Raw genomic sequence first — 22,639 nt, 5'->3', positions numbered from 1 at the left:
GGAATTGACAATTGAATCCCACTGGGTTAACGAAATCCGGTTAAATGTAAACGTACTGTAACGTGTTAAAATTTGGAACGGATTGGATTATTAGTTTGCCTTGAAATTTTAAAGGGACATTCTTGAATTGGTATAGGTTAAGTTGAGTTGAAAGTGCAATTATAACTAAAATAGTTATGTATTTTTGATATTTTGGTATTGAATGCAAGTTTTGTAAAGTAAGGACAGTGAATGAAGTCCGCTAAATATGGGTCGGTATTATTTGTTTACATTTTGTATTTAGTTTTCGAATGACATTAGCATTTCTTTCTACCAACAATTTTCTATGTGGTTGTTGTACAAGAACAATTGTTGTTACCTAATATTATTATACCATGTTGCCTACCTTGTATTATAATGCAATAATAATGTGATCATGATGTAATAATAAGGCGATGTAGCAAAACAAAAACCTTTGTTTTTGTCTCCACCATCTGTCAAATTTTCCTTATAATATTTCACATGGTTGGCAACATTGCACATCGGATTCAAGTAGAAAGTATGCACTTTGACAGTTAACACTAGATTGCCGAAGGCAGTCAATATGACTGTTTTTCAATTTCAAGTACAAAAACAATTGTGTATATTATGACTCAGCTTTTTAAAATTTGGTGATTTTTTCTACCACATAGAACTACGTTTATTAATCATAGTAGCTGCTTCCTCCCCTCTTTCATTTCCCGTATTCACATGTGCTATACCTATATTGCCTAAAAGCGGTCATTTTGACCTTTTTGAAATATTAAATAATCAAACTGCTTTTATTATTGTATAAAGTAAATTTCTTATATGACCAGATCGGTACAACAACATCGAAACCCGTTTGCTACTCTAGAAACACAAACGAACACACAAATCGGGAAAAATAAATTTTATATTTCCAGTCGATTTCACACTTAGAGTAAAGACTTCCTCTTTTTCGAACGTTTTGTCCGGACGTTTATTTTTCGAAAAGGGAAACTCGAGGGCCCTCCCACCGAAAACAAATTATAACGAAGTTTTGTATGATATAAATAATGTAAAAAATATTAAAAAATAAGTTAAAAAAATTTTCGTTACACAATAAAAATTCTTTCAGAATGAGGTCATTTTGACCGATTTTAGGCAATATAGGTATATACAAAATTCCCGTCTTTCTAGTGTTAATCAAGACATCAGCTGCTCTAAATGGACTACCTATTCATTGTGCCATGATGTATGAAAACAATACACACAATTTTTAATTCGACCATCTGTGCTAAATGGAGTACCTATTTATTGTACCATCATCACATCGATAATTATACCTTAAACGGCATTTACATTAGAACTTTTAGCAGGTTTAATACACTTTATGAGGATTTGTTTGACAAATGGACAATTGAATTGACAATTGAAACCCACTGGGTTAACTAAATCCGGTACAATGTAAACGTATTTTTTAATTTTAATAACGAAACATATGTGACCATTTAGCTCATATAACATTTACATCGTTTAACATATTTATATGTATATATAAATAAATCAATACTACAACTACTTTTATATTATACAATAATAACTAATATTACAAAATGTATACTTACAATGCAGATTATATCAAATAGATATATAAATCTCTTTATTGCCGATTTAGAGGCCATGTTATATTTGTTGATATGGGCGGGGGATTTTTTTCAGCGAATGCAAATTACGATACGTTTAACGCAGGTATACGCTATGTTTACACAAAAAAGAATACGAAAAATGTTTATTAATACTTTTCACTTGAACACATTCAACAAAAAAAATGTTTACTTTATTTCATGGCATCAAACATAAGATCTGTAAACTAAATTTGCTTAATTTTTTGTTTTATATCTGTTATTTGTATTTGTTCGTCTAATTTGTTTATTTGCACATTTGTTTCTATTTTTTTAATGGGAAGGTAAACGTTAATGTTGTTGTTTTTGTTTTGCATTGACCAATGATCGCAACAAATTGGAATGTTAATACTATGGGCATTTACACTGAACGGGAAAATGTTAATGTTTTATTTCTTTACTTATAACACATTGTTTTATAAAAAAATATTCTCAATAATCAGTAGCCGACAATCTTCGATCGAGTAGCTAGTGTAAACATAACACTAAATACTTTGGAAATAAATTGCATCCGATAATGCAGTTAATCCATACGATCAAAACGAGCCCAAATGTAAACATGTTATAACTGACACTAAACATCTTGCCATTAAACGAATGCCGACTTGGGGTTTACAACACTGAAAACAATGTCATATGTGCGTACACCAAAACAGATGCAACTTGGTACATTCTGCAAAGAGATGCATTTATTGTAAAAAAACAGTGTTGCATGATAATAGTGCATGAATCTGATCGCGTTGTGATTCTATCGAGGTATTAATAAAAATATTTTATAAATGTGCTATTGTTCTTTTTTAATTTATTTTTTTACCCTCCAAGAAAAAATAAAAAACAATTTTAATTCATGTCGTCAGAGTTTATTTTTCAAACCTTCTATTTCATGTTTTATACCAGAATTTGAATTGAATATGCCAATCTACATGCATACAATTTAAGGAATTTGTTTTCCAAACAATTTGAAATTGATATATGAGTTCATGGCACAATTAATAGGTAGTCCATTTAACTGTCAAAGTGGGTAAATTCTACTTGAATTCGATGTGCAGTGTTGCCAACAATTTAAAATATTATATGGAAAATTTTGACAGATAATCGAGACAAAAACAAATGTTTTGGTTTTGATACATCACCTTATTATTGCATCATGGTTATAGGCATGGCACAATGAATAGGTAGTCCATTTAGCGTAGCTGATGTCTTGATTAACTGTCAAAGTGGGTAAATTCTACTTGAATTTGATATGCAGTGTTGCCAACCATTTGAAATATTATATGCAAAAATTTGACAGATAAGTCTGCTTTTCCACAGGCAAATTTTTATTTGGCAAATACTGAGTTTGTAGGCGAGAGGGGTGCGAGGAAGAAAAACAAAAAGTTGCCTGTTCAGAATTTGCCGTACACGCAAATTCTGCTTTGCTCTGTTCGTTGAAAACAATTTTGTTGACATTTTCTTTTGAACCTATTCGCTTTACTGACACACACCCGGCTTTTGTTTACAAACCTGTTGCTTTAATTTGTGCAAGTGAAATTTAATTTTTAATTTTTGCAATTTATATAATAAAATATATAAAAAATAAATAAAATATTAAAAAAAATCTTTAAAATGCAAACACTTTTGACTTTTATTTTCTTTCTTTTGTATTTTGATTCGCAAAATTGGCAAAGAAAAATTTGCTAATTTTGCGAATCAAAATAAAAAATGGTTTGATAAATCACCTTATTATTGCATCATGAATGAGTTCTAAATTATAAAGGGTTGCCATTATTAATTTCTCAAATGAGACTACCTTCTGTAATTTTGCCATGTCTAGTTAGGGATGGGACTTTGTTGTTTATGGAGCGATTCGAGTTGAACCATATCTGTGTCTGTTTACTCGAGATTTGATAACAATTGTTACTGGATGTTGTCTTTCAACTTCAAACTCCAGTAAAAGCGGGAGCTAGCTTGACAGTTCTACGTTGAGGACTTACTGAATGTTGGGAGGTTCCGATGTATGGGGTATACCCGGAAAATTGGGTCAATATTAATAATTTTTTGTACGGAGATGTCTATACAATGAAAACCCAAAAAAACAATATTACAATAAATTCATTGGAAAAATGTGTCTAAAATCCATAGAATACCGAATATTGGTACAGTTATGTGTTATTCAATGAGAACCCAAATTCGATTGGAAATCGTGTCTAAAAATCCCCAAAATACCGAACATTGGGGGATACCGATATATAAGGAACTACACCAAAACGTGGACCGATATGTCCCATTTGCAATATCAAAATCCTAGGAGTACTAGCATGGTCTATTATTATACCATGGTAAGGTAAGAGCAAGTGTTGTTGTACAACAAACGATACAACAACCACATGGAAATTTGTTGTTGTAAGTAATACTAGTGTCATCGTCATTTGACAGAAAAATGTAAACAAACAAATTATATTTATTTTAAAATGAAATATTTTCGAAAGCTCAAAATAAAATTTGAAAAACATAAATGAAAATCTATTTAATTTATATTTCTATCGCTTCCACATCTTTACTATAATTGAGCCATTGCCATTTATATGTGTAACACATATGAAAATGCAGAGAATTGCGACTTATTCCTCGAAAAAAGATTTGCTTCCTCCAACTTTTCCAGCAGGCAGATCGAGTAAATTGAATACGGAAGCACATTTTATAAAGAACAATTTCAAATTGTATGCGTTCCCAATTTTCATGTTGGGTGATTTTTAAAAACATAATTTGTCATATTCATATTGACACTAGTATTACGTTGGAATCAAATCAGCTGTGTTTTACTGCTACCATGCTTATTATTGGTAAAATTAATATTCCTACCGAATTATTTGGCATGTGTTAATGGATTTAACGCTTCTTTTTGTATCAAACTCACTGGCAACGATTTATTAGTAATGCAAGAAAACTTGTAGACACCTAACAACGATTCAGAACGAATGTCAACTAGTCATGATTTTAAAAATACAATCGAATCCGGTTAAGAGAAAACAAGTAAATCCAGTCAATTTGTTTCTCTTATGCCGAATTTTCAAATAGAAGAACTTCAGATATGTAGAACTAGTTACGTTTAAAGAAAGTCAACGTATCTGTAGACGTTGTTTGTTTTTTATCTGGTTTTTTCTTTAATTCATATTTAGTTTTAATTACCCGATTTTTGTTTTCAATAAAAAGGAGCACGCTTAGCAGGATTTGACTGTACATAAACATGCACACACTAAACTGTAAAACCCGTTTTATGTGGAAAATCACCTTTAAGAAGATACCTACGAAATGCTGTTTACCGAGTTTGTATGAATGAACTTTCCATGTGATTTGGGTGTGCGTGTGTGGGCAATTTAACTTTCTATCGAAATCATAGGTGCCCAAAATTGAAATGCGTTAGTATGTGGGAGAGAAAACAGAACAGTACTGAACAAAATTGTGTGTACATTTTTGTGGTCGGAAAAAATTATCGATGAATTTAATTTTTGTTATTATATAGATTAAAAGCATTATTAAAAATGTTTTTATATGAATTACAAATTGTATATGTTACAAAAATCAAATAAAGTTTATAAAGTAGCATATACTGAGATAATAGTCATATTATCAAATATTTAATTCTTGAAATAATTAAATATTTGATAATGTGATGTTTTGTTGTTTTTAAAAGTTTTAAAACATACAAAACATTGTGCCTTCCCAAACTCGTTTTGAATAATTAAATAAAAATATACTGAAATACTTTTATCCCTAAGTGTGATTTCGTTGATTTTCTAGTTGTGTGGACACGACGTCGTGCGCGCACCCTAGCATGTGTTCATTCGTTGGCTGTCAAACAACGACTGAATGAAAGAGCATAACAATGCGTGTGAGTAGGCAGCTACTTTAAAGTATACTGATGGGCACCTATGATCGAAATAGAACAGCATTTGCAGCTAAAAAGGTAAACAAGTGATTTTATCAATCGAAAAAATAAGGTATGGGCATCTTATGGCATAGATGGGTTCTATTTAAATAGATGAAATTGAGTGTAATTTTTTCCTAAAATTATGAGAACCCAAAAAAATGTTTTGGTTCTTTATGAAGTCAATTTTAAGAGGAAGCCAACAAAGATTGCATTGACATCCCTATAGCCTAACACACCCTTTTCTCAAAGAAGCAGCGTTGCTATCTAAAACAATTATTTAATTTTTGCAGTGTTTATAAACCTGCTATTAAAACAACAACAACATTACCGCCACTTTTTAATGCTTCAATAAAACAAAATAGAAATATCATTTGGAATAGTATAATTTATAATTCAGATATCTCCACACTTTCACGCTTGCATATCCATCATTGAATTTCAGAAGTTAATTAGCTTTATAAAGCGTATTTAAGCTATTAAACAAGTACAATCATTTAAATATTTTTAATATCATTTAAATAATAATTTTCACAAAGTGTAATGATTATTTGGCATTTAATTTCAGTGTTGGAAAACTCCCAAGTATAATTGCAAAGTTGATTGCACTCATGGGCCATGATTACACTTCTATCAGATGAGGTACGAGATATCGCAGAACCGTTTATTTTGTACGTCACATGTTACGTACAACCGCATAACATAAGCAAAACATTTACAGTTCCCAAAAATTTCCAATTAACATTCCATTAAAGATTTCACTTTTCTCTTTTTTTTGTTATTCTTCTATTTTTGAATACATATTCGTAAACATATGGCTGAGTGTAACCATATCTGGCTAGTTTCCAACAATAAATAATTACGAGATTCCGTCCGACAAAAAAAAAAAATATTTGACATACTTTCAACGCGACGTACAGCGAAAAGCTCAAGCAAAGAAAAACAACTAAAAAAGTCCAACAGATTGCCACTCAAATACATACGAGACATTTCACTTTACATATGTGCTGTCACTTATTTCATCCATATGTAATTCCTTATGTGTGTCAAAATTAGCAGTGTACACAAAACATTTATTTTTGTGTTCAATTATTTTTTTTTACATATGACATAACCTATAAAAAAAAAACTATTTTATTTTTTCTTAAATCAACATCATGTTTTTATTAAACACCTACAAACGAAATAATAATTTGTAATTGTTGCCTTTTCATCCTTTTCTTTGAATTGCAATTGAAATATTTTCTTCCAACAATGTGTTTCATTCAAACAGCTGATTTCCTTATGTTTCACATACGAAAATAGAGCGCGTCCTATTCGGAAAAAAATACATATGTAATTGCATATCGTTTTGACACATTGAAATTTCCGTATGTTTCACATGACGAGTTCGATTTCCATATGTAAAAAAGTGACAGCACATATGTAAAATACATATCGTGTAGAAACACCATAATATGTTTTGTCTGTTTACTCGATATTTGGTAACAATAGTTACCAAATGTTACTAAATGTTGTCTGTTTACCCAAAAATCCAGTAAAAGAGAGTCAAGTGAGAGAGCAAGTTTGACAGTTCAACAACAACAATCTTATGGTGTTTTTACACAATATATACTTTACATATGTGCTGTCACTTATTTCATCCATATGTAATTCCTTATGTGTGTCAAAATTAGCAGCGTACAAAAAACTTTTATTTTTTGTATTCAAATCGGCATATGTATTTTACATATGACATAACCTATAAACAAAAAGCTCTTATTTTTTCTTAAATCAACATCATTTTTTATTAAACACCTACAAACGAAATAATAATTTGTAATTGTTGCCTTTTCATCCTTTTCTTTGACTTGCAATTGAAATATTTTCTTCCAACAATTTGTTTTATACAAACAGCCGATTTCCTTATGTTTCACATACGAAAATAAAGCGCGTCCTATTCGGAAAAAATACATATGTAATTGCATATCCTTTTGACACATTGAAATTTCCGCATGTTTCACATGACGAGTTCTATTTCCATATGTAAATAAAGTGACAGCACATATGTAAAACACATATCGTGTAAAAACACCATTACTGGTGTTTACTGACAGAATTTTATGCAGTTAGATTTTGCAAACTCAGCCATTTTAGGATCAGCTGTTTTATGACCAAACACAAATATTATTCAAAATATTTTTTTAATTTGCAAAGTTCAATTTAAAATTATGTTGTATAAAAATTACAGAAAATGAAAGAAAAATCGCAAGTAATGCAAAGTTTCATTAAATTCGAAGCTAATTCTTTATATTTTTAGGCAAGCTTAAATGTTCCCGAGGAACATACCAAATCAATTTTTTTATTGTTCATTTTATTTTTATATTAAATGCAATACAAATAATTGTGTTCATCCCTTGTTTATATTGGAAATGATTAATATTGGACTAGTTTTTCGGGTAGGCCCCATATAACGGTACACCCCATTATTCATAATTTTTGAGATATTGTGCACATTTGTTATGTATTTTAGGTTCAAATTGGGTAGCAAATCTTCTTCCAAAAACTATCAATATTGGTCAACGCTTTAAAGTAGTAGTAATGATACTTCCGAAATGTTGGTATTAAGGGGAGTTTGAACAAGTTTTTCAACCATGTTGGTGGTTTCTGCAAAGATTCGTTCATTAGCAGACACTTTTAATTAATGTTTTCTACAAAAACACATATAAAAGTTTACATTTTAATTTTACTCCGCGATAAACGATAAAACTATTCACAGACTTACCTAAAATTCAACTAGCTCGTTCGATGTTTTTCACATCAAAAGTAGAACATATGTATTTATATGAATGTTAACAAAATACGTCGAACGTACAAAATTTCAAGTTGAACAATTTCAACATTGACGGAACGTATTTTTCATTTTTTCTTTTGTTATATAAATATAAAATTTCGAATGGAAACTTAAAATATTTGGATTATTTTAATAAATTTTCAATTTTGTTGTGCGGCTTGTATTATTCGCATGAAGATATGGATAACGTTGTAATGGTAACGTTGTCAGAATTGCATTACGAAATACAAACATTTAGCAAATTAATTTTTATAAAGTAAAAATTCTCAACTCGAGTTTTGGAATTCATTTTTACCGATCTTTTTTCAAAGAATATATTATTTAAAAATAAGTTTTTAATTTTACGAAAATATTGCTGCTTCAATTGAAAAAAAGTGTCTAAAAGTAATGTAAACATTTGGTCTGTTCCCTTACTGTAAGAATCTACTAGTTTTTACCATGGTATAATTATTACAAGGCAGGGCACAGGTACCAACTGATTACAATTTTTTCTCAAGGTGGCTCGTTCCATCAAAGCAAAATACACATTTTGTGTATGTGTGTGTAATGTTTTGAATACTATGTCAAATAAATTCAAAATAAATTGAAATACAATATTTTTCGGTTAATTGCACATCAAAATTTGCACAAATTTGTGTTCAATTAACCGAGGAACCAATTATCCGAACCCGCTTAATTGAATAGTTTGTTCAATTACAGTAATCAATTATAATTGGAACTACAAATGATTAGAAAAAATTCAATGTCAAATACAAATTACGCTTTCTCGTAGTTTTTCCTTAGCAATAAACATATGTTTTGAATTAGTAGAGATGCCACCTAGTCTTTTTCAGAAATTATGTCAAATATGTATATAAAAAATGGCAGATTATTTTTCAATTATTGTTATGCAATTAACCGGTGAAAAGTAAAAGGAAATTTATTTTTGATGACATTTTGAATTTTGAACCAATTAAGCGGGAATTTTTAACCAATTAAGGGTTTAATTATCCGAAAAAATTTACATGTATTTTCCTATGAAATATTTTTTGCCCCATCATGTGGTTAAATTAAGCGTGGAAACCAATTAATCGTAGGGTCATTTAACCGAAAAATACTGTATATTCAAATTTAATTGAAATGAAAATTATGTTTTTAACACGTTTGTCTGGAAATAATTACTTGGTTATGGATGAAATATACATTGGATGGTATTCCCCACTGGATTTTGGGAAGAAATCATAACTATTCATTCATTTTTCGCGTTTTTAGTTTTGTGTTGAAAAAATGTCAAATAAACACAAACACTTGTTGCGTATATTTATTTTATTTTTGGCAGAAGAAGCCACACGTGCATAGTTGCTTTTTTGTTATTCACCTCAAGCTGTCCTACCTTGTATTATTGTACCATGGTTTTTACTATTTTTGTCGATATCATAGTTCCGTTCCAGAACCTAAAATAATCTACTCATTTTACAAGTTTTGCAACTTTTTACTCGAAAACCGTTCCTCAACCCAGAAAACTGGTAAAACATTGAATTAAATTAAAGGAACACAAAACAAAATGGTGTTCTCTTTGTAAGGTTTTTACTCGAGAAATTTGAACGAGTAAAAATGCCAACTTCTGATTGGCTGTTATGTTGATTTTGAAGTATTGTTAGATAATTTTGCCATATTTACTAGATTTGCGTTCCCGATCTTTTCAAATTATTTTTTACTCTAAGAGCGATTTTGAAATGTTTCTCTTTTACTAGCTTTACTATTAAAAAAATAATGGAACGGACCACATAAAGGAAAATTTGTTATCGTAGTAAAAAGTAGTAGATTCTTGCAGTACGGGAACAGACCAATTAACAGCATAACATAGAAAGGGTTGCCAATGTTAAAGAGTTTGATACATTTTAACTCTTTGAGCCCCGAATTTTTTTCCGTAATCATAGATCAATTTTCTGTTCACAGATTTAATGCAACTATCCTAGATAAGATATGGACAAAATTTGGCATCGCTACATCCTTGCATTCGGGAGATACAGTACATTCTTTCTGAAAATTAAAAGCCCAATATCAAGAAAACCAAATGCAAAATCGACGAAAAAATCATTTTAAATTATCCTCTATATTCTGTTTTACAAGAAACAATAAAAATTCTGACGGCAGAATTCGTATATTTCGAATACGATGCGATTTAAATAATTTGGACTGTATACACAAATTAGTACTGTACACATTTTTGCCCTCTTCTCTTTATTAAAAAGCTCATAACTTAACCAAAAATTTGAATTTTTTAGATTTTTCTTGTGATATGTGTCGTCCATAATCAGGTCTTGACATATGAAATCCAAAGAATATAGATATACTAGCAGTATATTAAATATAAGCGCTAAAACATTTTGTTGCCTGTGGGCAACATTGGGCCACAAAGGGTTAATTGTACAAAAGTCATTTTGAAAGCCGCAACCCTTTAAATTGACTATTTGAAATATGTAGTTTTGTATGTATAGGGTCTAGAGTCTTGTGAAATCTTAAATAATAAAACTACTTTTATTATTGTATGAAGTAAATTTATTATATGACCAGATCAGTACAACAATATCGAAAACCGTTTTCTACTCTAGAAACACAAACGAACACACAAATCGGGAAAAATAAATTTTATATTTCCAGTCGATTTCACTCTTAGAGTAAACTCTTAAGGTAAGGTCACACAAGGCTAATATCTGATGAAAAGTGTCAAATATTTCTTTGCCATAATCTAACTACAAAATATTTTTAATGGCAAACACAAAAACAGCTTTTGCGTAAAGTGTCCACAATGTGAACGCCGACTAGCAAATACTTGTCTTATTTTTGGGCAAACATTTATTTGCCCATACATTGTGTTGACATTTATATTTTTGGAATTTCGTCATTTCGTTTGAAAACAAAATGTTTTTGACACTTTATCCAACCAAATATGGAATTTGTTCATAATTTCAGGCCCTAGGTACGCTTTCAAACCAAATAAGCTTAATATTGGCATTTCGAACTCTTTTTGGGGAAGACACAGCATCGCAATGTTCAACATAGGTCAACATTTGTATATATGTAGCTGCTATATAATGGCAAAGCCCGATTCGATTTCAAGCGATGTGGCCATGGTTTGCATTTGCGATTTATATTAAGTAAAAACCTTTATTTTGTATTTCGGGTTCTCAGATAGTAAATTATACATACAATTTTCAAATCTCGACATATGGTCTAGACAAACATGTAGTACAATCCCCATTGGGCACAATCCCAATTTTTTTTACCAAATGGGATCTAATTTGGTGGTGGTTATTAAAATGTTCGGCATGTAATCGCAAATTTATTCATTCATAATTCAAATCCTGGCAAGATCTAGCTACAGCCTCCATATATACGTTATATCCGATTTAATATATATGCTGATTCCGTAAGGGTATGATGTATATTGTACTGTTTAGAACAATTGCATAAAATACCTTATTAATAACTTATAAAATATTCGACATCGTTGGCAAATAAATTTATGCTTTCTGACAGTTTGATCAAACTGTTTCATGGTGCAAATATATTTTCCAATTGGTCTGTTCCCGTACTGCAAGAATCTACTCGATTTTACTATTTTCTTCGATATCATAAAGGAAAATTCATTATCGTAGTAAAAAGTGGTAGATTCTTGCAGTAAGGGAATAGACCAAATGTGACCACACGTCAAACATGTTTTCCCATTTCATTATTTGCTCACTGTTTGAGCAAACAAAATGTGTCAAGTATGAAAATAATTGGTCTGTTCCAGTTATTTTTTAATAGTAAACCTAGCAAAAGGGAATAATGTCAAAATCTCTCTCAGAGTACAAAAAAATTTGAAAAGTTCGGGAACGGAAATCTAGTAATTATTTCAAAATTAGATGTCTTTACTTCAAAATCAAAACAACAGCCAATCAGAAGTTAGCATTTCCGGTTACCATTTTTACTCGCCCAAATTTTTCGAGTAAAAAGTTTACAAAGAGAAAGCGATTTTGTTTTGTGGTCTCTTAAATTTGATTCAATGTTTTACCAGTTTTATGGGTTCAGGAACGGTTTTCGAGTAAAAAGTTGCAAAACTTGTAAAATTAGTAGATTCTTGTAGGTTCTGGAACTGAACTAATGTAAAAAATAAGTTTAAAAATTCTTTACACAATAAAAATTCTTTCATTTTCACCGATTTTAGGCAATATAGGTTTATATAAAATTCCAGTCTTTCTAGGTTTAAAATGCATACACATTAGAACTTTTTACCGGGTTAACCTACTTTATGAGGATTTATTTGACATATATGTAAAGGAATTGACAATTGAAACCCACTGGGTTAACGAAATCCGGTTAAATGTAAACGTACTATTAATTGCAATACTTCCATAATTGTGATTCTGTTTTAAACCACAGACCAAAACACATTGAGCTGCAAAATTTGAAAATTGTCAATCCGTATGAATCAAGCGTTACCATAAAAGGCTAACCAAAAGGAAACGATAACACTAGTTGACGTGCGCTGCGCTTCGGAGTTAAATATAGTTTAACTTTTTGCGTGCGTTAACGCGATAACAAAAAACGCGCTCAACGCGAACATTCTGCTTAGCCCTTAAGTTATGCCGATGATTTTGGTGCGCACGTTTGTTCAATTGGTTCAGTGGTGGGAATGAAGTCGAACTCGAGTGCCTTATTATCTACATCGCAATTCCTACTTCCATTTGCAGAGAGTAGTATGGATTGGAAATTATAGCAATGGTAAGTTGTAGCATATTTTAAGGATTTGCAGATAGAGGCATGGCACAATGAATAGGTAGTCCATTTAGAGCAGCTGATGTCTTGATTAACTGTCAAAGTGGTAAATTTTACTTGAATTCGATGTGCAATGCTGCCAATTTTTGAAATATTATAAGGAAATATATGTGACAGATAATCGAGACAAAAAAATGTTTTTGTTTTGATACATCACCTTATTATTGCATCATGGATAGAGGCATTGAAATTAGTGGTGATATATTAGCAGTGTCTGTTTACTCGATATTTGGTAACAATTGTTACCAAATGTTACTGTTGTCTGTTTACCCAAAAATCCAGTAAAAGAGAGCCAAGTGAGAGAGCAAGTTTGACAGTTCAACAACAACAAACTTACTGGAGTTTACTGAAACAATTTTATGCAGTAAGATTTTGCAAACTCATCCATTTTTGGGTCAGCTGTTTTATGACCAAACACAAAAAATTTTCAAAAGATTTTTTTAATTTTCAGAGTTTAATTTGATATCAAGTTTCATAAAAATTACAGAAAATGGAAGAAAATGCATAAGTAATGCAAAGTTTAATTAAATAAGAAACTAATTCTTTATATTTTTAGACAAGTTCCAGAAAGAGGGTAATGTATTGATGCAGGAAGCTTAAATGTTCCCGGGGAACATACCAAATAAATTTTCTTTTATTGTTCATTTTATTTTTAATATTAAATGCAATACAAATAATTGTGTTCGGCCTTTGTTTGTTTATTTATTTTGATGCAAATAAAAATGTTTTCTCGAATCAGCTGTTTATTTGCAGAATCTTACTAAATGTTGTCTGTTTACTTTTCTCAGTATTATCGCAAAAGAGAGTAAAAAAGGCTTGCTCTCTGAACTAGAACTTACTGAGTGAATGTTACTGGAAAAGTAACCAGACACACCTATTGATATTAACTATTTTATGGATCTATTCAAGGTGTATTTAATAAGGTGTAAGTGACAATCATATGGTTTTAAAGTTTTTTCTTTATTGTTTGTAAAGCAAATTGTCAAAAATATTTGTCAACGATTCATTTCGATTTAAAATATTGTCTTTTGTTTTAGGTTACTGTTTTTTATTCCATCCATTTATAGCGACGGAATATTTGTTAATGCCCCAATGACGACAAGGAAAGGTGAACTTTAATCGGTTTTAAATCCGGCAGCTTATTTGTTCCACATATTTGCCGCAAGTACAACTTGGGTTCCAGATTGCAAATATACATACATATGTATATGTGTGTTCTTATGGTCGATTCAATCCCAAAAGGAGATTGTAAATTACCCCGTGTTGAAATCTGCCCACAAATCCCCTGCTTCCCTCAAAATCAAGGAAATTGTGTTACATAGCCTGTATTATAATTTGTTTATTAGTTTTTTACAAACACCAGGCTAAAAACAAGTTGCTTTTTCATAACTGTCAGACTCCTATTTAAAAGCGCTTACAAATTTTCGATAGGATTAAGATAGGGGTTTTATGCTGGCCATTTGAGCAAATAAAATTTTTGGTTTAGACAGTCAATTAGGATCTCTATCTTGTTGGAATTGTAACTCCTCCTAGATATATGCAGTTTTCTACACAATTGGTTCATGTCTACACAATTGGTACATTTCGAAGGAGGATATTTTCATGTAAATTTTGAAATCTGAATGTTGACAAAAATAAAATTATGAAAAAAAATGGAATCATATGTCTGCATGAAACTAACCTTGTGTAATTATGCCATGGTTTTTGTTTTATATGGCTGGTTTATTTTTTTCTTTACTGCTGCAACTAGACCTATTCTACCTAGGAATCTATGAAGAGTTCAATCACTAAAGTGCTCATTAATAGGCTTGTCTGCTAATTTTTAAGTGCTAGTATCTCAATTCCTCTTTAAACTTTAAATATGTCGAACATCTGCGTCAGTTAACAATCGTGAGCGACCAGATGTGATACATTTCGGTAATATATTTCGTCTATTACGAACAATTTGCACAATATTATGGAATATTTTTTAAGTATTTATCTATTTGGCTGCATATCAGTCAGAACTACTATTCGATGCTCAATTTCAAATTGCCAATAGTATTTTGATATACCCCTAAAAAGTCGTTTACATTGAACCGGATTTGGTTAACCGAGTGGGTTTAAATTTTCAATTCCTTTGAATATATGCCAAATAAATCCTCATAAAGTGGGTTAACCCAGTAAAAAGTTCTAATGTAAATGCCGTATAAAACATTTTAAAGTACACACAAAGTCAATATCAAACCTAAACAGATTCAAAAATAATGGTAAATTATATTTTATTATTTGTACACACAACTTTATATATTCCAATTTTCGCTTTTTATTGACGTTTAGTAGAAAATGTACGCACTTTTGCTGAATGCTTAACAAAAACGTCGATACTCCTCCACTACTTACCTTTGTAACAAAAATTTTGAACTTTTTTAAAGAACATCTGAACAACATACAATTAGCATTATTTTTGAGAGTAACTGTATTTACAACCATTCGTGAAAACCGCTATTGTTTCATAATTCTTTATTTTCAGTGTGAATACAATTCATCCCAGCTTGATATACTCGTGGATCAAGAGACTCTCTTTTGTTTCTTTGGATCCCTCTCAAGATCGTGAAAATTCATCCGTTCCTGTCTATCATATCCATTTGGATGGCTTTTCTTGCAGATATTCCATCCGATATTGCATCGACAACATCTTGGAATACAGAAAAATTAATTGCACCTAAAGCGATTCCTGAAGTTTTATTTCAGTTTTCACAAACTTCATCATAAAAATATATATTTTTCGTAATATAGTTAACAACAAATTTGTATTTTCTTATAAATTTTATTTCCCTTTATATTTATTTCATTCCTTAACTTGTTTAGAGATAAAAAAAAACAAAAAATTAAACGCCGCCCATTGCGTGATTTTGATAATATTAATATTTATTGTTTATTTTTTATTTGTATAATTTAGAGGAAACATTATCGAATATTTGGATGTGGAGTTTCCGACGACTCCGAGTTCGGAAAGGCTTACATGGCTGTACGCTCCCATAATGTTAATGCTATTTAAATTGATAGATATTTTGATTGGAATGTTTTAGCAAAATTGAACAACAAGATATGGAACAAGTCAAGTTTAGGGGCTCCACTCGGATCATTTTGAAATGATTACCGTAAGTAGCCCTCCTTGTGCGGATTACAGTGATATACATTTCATGTGAGGAAATGCATACTTCCCGAGATATTGGCCTTGTAATTTCGGAACATATTTTCTTTAAAACAACCCTTTTTCTATTGCCACCAAGGCAATATGGGTATCATTAAAAGGTTATATCGGGTACTTTTTAAGAGAACTTAAGAATAAGACTTTCACATATGGACAGGCGCATACCTGGTTATGCAATATATTCTTCATCTAGTTATATAGCACAAACCATAACCTTTAAAATGATACGGCTGATTAAAACAACATACTCTCCGAACTTTCAAGGCCAATATCGCGAGAAGTATGCATTTCTCCCTATAAAATATATATCACTGTAATCAGTTCACGAGGACTACTTACTGTAAAAATGTCAAAGCGATCCAAGTGGAGCCCCTAAACTTGACTTAAGCCCAAGATATTTTGGACTAATGTACACACATTGGTTAGTACGATTAACCAATCCAACCCAAGTCTTCATTCTATAGTATATTCATCTGAATCTTCTGCCAGCCATTCATCTTCGCTATCCTTCAAAAGAGAATAAAAAATCTGTTTGTCCTTTTTTAAATTTCTTATTTGTTTTATTTTTTTTAAGCAAATGTGTGTGCGTCTGTGCGTGTGTCCCTTTTGTTGAAGCGCTAACTTTCATATGCTATATTTCGGACTGTATATCTCTGACAATCAAATGTCAAATTCATAATTTACTACATTTACTATTTCGTGCTAGGCCAAATTGGTCTTGCAGAAAATAGGAGAAGAGAACGCCATTTTTGGTTTTAACTCTCTTAAATTTAACTTCAATTTTTCCTACTTTTCGACGTAAGGAAACGCTTTTCTAGCAAAAATTGTAAAACTAGTACAATATAGTACTATATTGCAGGTTTGGGAACACAGCTAGTATAAAAATATTGAGATTTCTTTAAAAAAAATACAATGACAATAAAGGGATCGAAATATAAATATGGTTTAACATAGAAAATAACATACAAATTCTTTGTGCATTTAAATTTAAGCGTTTTTTGGAATTGGAGGGACATTTTGGCGCACTTAATCAAGAACAACGTACAAAATGGAATATAAACATACAAAAATTATTTATTACCAATACATGTAAATATGTACATATTCAATGTGCAAATTTTGTTTTTTTTTTGTTTTTGTTTTTCCCCTTTTTACATAATTACCGCTAATAATAAAAAAATATTTAATATACAGCAGATAATGAGAATAATTAATTTACGCATTTCTTTGCATTGTATATTCAACGTTTAAATATGCAGTAATTTGTTCTTGTGTTCTCTGTAAATCTATTACAGAACGAAAACAATATAACGATTAACTGGTATACATTTGTATATAGAATATAAATTTATGTGGTATATATGTATGCGTTTTTAGTATATATGATATTTGGTAATTTGGCATTACTTATTCTATTGGTTTGATTTAGTAGGTATACTTGTTGTTTTCTTGACATATAACAATCTACATCAATTTTTTGTGTATTTCTGCGTCGGAAAATCATTTGTGTGCATGAAAAAATTACTTGAGGAAAAACTATATTTTTTGTATATTGTTTTTGGTGGCAATGTTGGTATTGGAATTCGTCGTCCTTCATTGCTTTCCAAATTTAGTAAGCGTTTCGTCGCTTATTGTTGCGTACATTTTTAGCCAGACAGCAAGCAAAAATGAAACCGACAAGCTGCGAAGAAAAAATTGAAAAATATATTTAAATTGTAGTAAATGTAGAGTAACTTCGGGTAATGTGGACTATGCGTCTAATGTGGACCACCCCCATATCTAAGAAAACGCTTAAAATATGTCAATGCCGCCTTGATAAATGTTTTCCTAATTAGTGAAAACAAACGTCAAACTTGGTTTTTAATAAATAATTGCAATGTTGAAAATGTAGTAGTAGAAAATGTAGCTCTGATTATAACAGTGTGATTTGAACATTTTTTAGCACAATAGTTGAACGTTTTTGCAAAATAGTCGAATACTTTGTTTTTTCTTGAATATAAAGAAGTTATGTGGTTTTATTGTTTTCTTTAACAAAAATATACGTTTATGTGTAATTACAATCGGTGATTTTTAATTTTTATTCATTTTTGAAGCCAATAATTATTTTTTAAATAAAAATATTCAATGTCGGGTAATGTGGACCACTATAAAAAGTGGGACCTTTTTATGTGGACGTGTTCGAAACATGGGCGCATTTAATATGCGAGGAGGTATTCTATCCTCTGAAAACTCGATATGCGAAATTACAGGTGCTTCGATTGGATAATGAAGCAGGGACCGCAAATGGGCGGTACCCTTAAATGGGGGCTATTCCAAAACATGAACCCATATATTTTTGCATTCATTGTTACCCAAGAGTGCAATAAATTGAAATTTATCACAACCAATCCACAACCTACCATTAACTTACTGATCCTCATTACCCACACATACTGGACCACATTACCCGCCAAGTTATTTTTATTTGCAGTTTAGAGTTTTTTGAAATATAATGCAATAACATTTTTATAGACAAATATATATAATGTTTTACCTGCAATATATTGAAACAACAAATGTACTATGTTGTGAAAACAATTTGTTTTTATTTTTTTACCGTTGTTACGCCCACAATATCAAAAACAGAAAATGGTGGTCCACATTACCCGAAGTTACTCTATGAACTTGTTTGTGTAAATTGAATATATAAACTATGGACGGAATGTCTAGTAATCTTTATAACTAAACTTAACACCTAGAAATAATCGAAAATATTGTTATATCCGATGTCTCCTTAAATTTGTTATGTTGCCTTGAACGTGTAGGTTGTTAAGCCAATAAAATTAAATATTTAATAGCAGATACATTGCTCCTGAATTAAGGACTAAAGGGGGCAGTTAGAAAAGATTGTTTTCGACGCGGCCTAAGCACTTGGTCATAGGAATTCAAGATTAACTACAATGAGATTTATGATAATATCTTTACAGATATTAATGTGTTTTCAAAGCTTTGTCAGTAATTATGCATATTCCTTCATCTGTTGGACTGCTCGCAATTATTATTGAATTGGGTGATAAGACCGACCTATAGCTCAAATATATAATTACGACAGTGTCACGAATGATATTTTAATTTAATTTTCCTAGCAAAAGTTACAATACGGTCATTCTCTGTTTTAATGTTCAAATAATACCAAATTTGCTTTGGCTTGTGATGTCTTGACGTTTCTGCTTTCTCGCCTATAATCTATAAACATAACCATTGCAACTCGATGCGTTCAATAATTCAGTAATAAATCCACGCATTTGTGTAAACATATACAATTAAATCGAAATAAGACATATGAATCACAAATTTATTAATTTGACGATCATGAATTGGAATATCAAATACAATACTCACCTCAACAACAATGCCTGTAATTAATTTGCGAGCTTCTTTTTTACAACCGGAATAGTTGTTGTAACAGGTTGGCTGTTGACGAAAGTTCTTTCCTAAAAAATGTTGATAGAAGAAAACGGAAGAAGGAAAATATATTAATTAATTAATTAGGAATTCGGATTTGAAGAGTGTAGCCGGAGAAATTGTGCCACCTCTATTGGCTTTAGCCATAAGTCTATGGGCAATAGACTCGTAGGCTCGGACGGACAATTGAATAAATGGTGTGTGTCGTGAGGGCTTTGCTGGCAAGAAGGACGCCTGTTTAGGATTCCGGGGACAATGCGCTCTCGATACGAATTGAGTACATTGCTGTATCCGGACCTTAGTTGTGACAGAATTGAACGGGTTTGCCTAGGAAGAAGCCTCTCACTCTCCGAAATTGCAGGAGGATGTTGTTGTAGGACTTTATTGCATCTGTTGCCATTTATGGCATCGGAGAACGCCAGTTGATGCACGGATTTCATCGCGTTCGCTATCGACAATCTGTTGACGTCTTGGATGCCATCACGATAGCGCCTGAAGTCCCGGCGGATGTGTCACGGAGGTGGATCTGCCATCACAGTGTGATGGTTAGGATGACACGGCAGATAGCATGCCAGCAGGAACTGTCTAGTCAACAACACATTATGTTGCTTGACTGACAGCATCCTGGTCTCCTCATGGAGGTGATCGACGCTCGTCATCTGGACACACCCGGTTGCAATTCGGAGTGCATTATTTTGGGATGTTTGCAATGATCTCCATTGTGTGTCGTTAAGGAAAGAAGTCCAGACTGGGGCATTATGGCTAGTCCGTAAAGTTCAGGGACTTCCGCGATTTGGCATATCATTCTAAATTTTTCTGTTTTCGTTATGATTTTTTTAATTAATTCCGAGATTATATTATTATTGGTTCTTTGCAGTTGCATTGGTGGATCTACTCTTGTTGGTTTTTATTTCATTTTATCTTGTAATAGTAGGATCATATTTGTCGAATATTCACCTTTGTTCATTACTGTCGTCTTATTACCCTTATCCGCTGTTGTTATGACTATGCTGTCCAGTTTTTTTAGGTACCTTCTAGTCTGCTTATAAATTTCATTGATAAATTATTCTACTTCGTTGTAATTCATTATTCTTCTGTGGTTTGATATTCTACCTGCAACTTTCGCTCTTGTTATATCTTTTTCTCGATTGTGCTTTATTGAAGGAATAGTTGTGTAATTTTTCTTCGTAATGAAATAGACCATTTTGTTATTTTTAATATGAAAGATTTTCATAAAAATATTCTACAATTAAAATTTCAAATTACAACATTATAGTAAGTGGTGCACAAGGTAACTAAGAACTGTTACTAAATACACCTAGCTCCCTGAATACTAAAATTAAAACTTTTATGTTTTCAAATAACAACTGAAATAGCTTACAATTGTATGTCCTGATTTATATTAGGCGAGTTTACTTGCGGCAATTTTTATCGTTCTCTTTTGAACTTGCTCCATGCGTCTATACAAGGCAATTTGGTTTCCAAAATATTTTTTTATTTGTTGTTTTTTCACATTTAAATATATATAAAATGTCAACAAATACGAAATACACAAAACGAATTGCCAGCAAATTGTCGGTACGAGCAATTTTTTTCATTTCTATACCCTTTGCCCCTCTCTCCTACAAACAAAGACTTGCCGCAAGTAAACTCGCCTAATCTAAATCAAGACTATTGTATTTAAAAATTTTAAATACCCTCGTGTACTGTTTTTTTAATAAACGATTATCATAAATTTTCCCCCATTATCATATAATCAAAACGTAATTTCGTTACACTATACAAAAGCAAAAGGAGAAAAAAAATGAATTGTGTGCTTTGCCGTGACTGAATCAGATACAACCAATGCTTTAGGCTAGATAAACGTTGCACATGCTTTAAGCTAAGCTTTTTTCGTCTCTGCTTCGATAGGGTTTCTGTTTGTAATTTTATTCCACAATATTTTTGTATTAGTGAAGTATAAGATATCTATATCTATCTATATATATAAATAAATTGCTGTTCGTTAGTCTCGCTAAAACTCAAGAACGGCTGAACGGATTTCTCTTATCTTAGTCTTGAAGTGAAAAGTCAAAAACCACGAAAATTTTGCAAAAATTATTTTGCAACATATTTACATTTTCGTGAAATTAGTATCGAGCTATTTGGATTGCACCAAGTTGTAGCTGTTATTTTGAGATATTTTTTGGCGAAAATCGGTAGCGTATCATTCGTTAAGCCTACAATTTGCCACTTATTGAAAATTTTCAAAATATTTTTTTTTTCAATTGGATTGACATTGTATTGAAACATTTTTTGGGAGAATACAACAAATAATTGACAAGTACACGCGATCATTGTATGTACAAGTTTTCCATAGAATGCACGTACATTTTAGGACTAATGCAAGGATGGAAAATCAGAAGACATTCTGAATTGAGTTCGTGTCCATTCAGGATATGAAGGATTCTAAGATCCATGCTAATAGGAACATGCTATTCCTTAAAGTACCTGAAATGTTGATATGCCACGTGAAATATTAAATCAAGTGGTTATAAGCCTAATCGTTTTCCAATATCTTTGAACTTATAAACAGAACCCCTCGCATATATCCGATACCAAAAATTTGCAAAAATCTATCATTGAGCTCAGCTGGAAATAGGACAGCTAACAAAAAATCTGCAATATTAGAAAAAAATACAAGACATATATATCTAATTTGAAGGTTTTACCCGGAAACTTGGATCAATATTGACAATTTGTTTAAGTAGATTTTGTACTCACTGATCATCTAAAATATAAAATTACAGCCA

General features: G+C 31.2%; 1 protein-coding gene across 1 annotated transcript in view; it reads right to left on the bottom strand.

The window, feature by feature from the left end:
• LOC133336606 (protein late bloomer) overlaps positions 1-20,287 on the bottom strand; it is a 45,520-nt gene extending 25,233 nt beyond the window's left edge. The window contains exons 1-2 of the mRNA XM_061544889.1: positions 20,194-20,287; positions 19,785-19,876 (exon numbers count right to left, since the gene is read on the bottom strand). Of these exons, the coding sequence (XP_061400873.1) occupies positions 19,785-19,876; positions 20,194-20,287 (186 nt within the window). The remainder of the gene's footprint in view (positions 1-19,784; positions 19,877-20,193) is intronic.
• Positions 20,288-22,639: the final 2,352 nt, after the last annotated feature.

The sequence above is a fragment of the Musca vetustissima genome, unplaced genomic scaffold, assembly GCF_032173495.1.
Source record: "Musca vetustissima isolate MV318-11 ecotype Yass unplaced genomic scaffold, APGP_CSIRO_Mvet_v1 utg14404, whole genome shotgun sequence".
NCBI classification, from domain to species: domain Eukaryota; kingdom Metazoa; phylum Arthropoda; class Insecta; order Diptera; family Muscidae; genus Musca; species Musca vetustissima.
The sequence above is the reverse complement of the archived record's forward strand: the minus strand, read 5'-3'. Positions and strand labels throughout refer to the sequence as shown.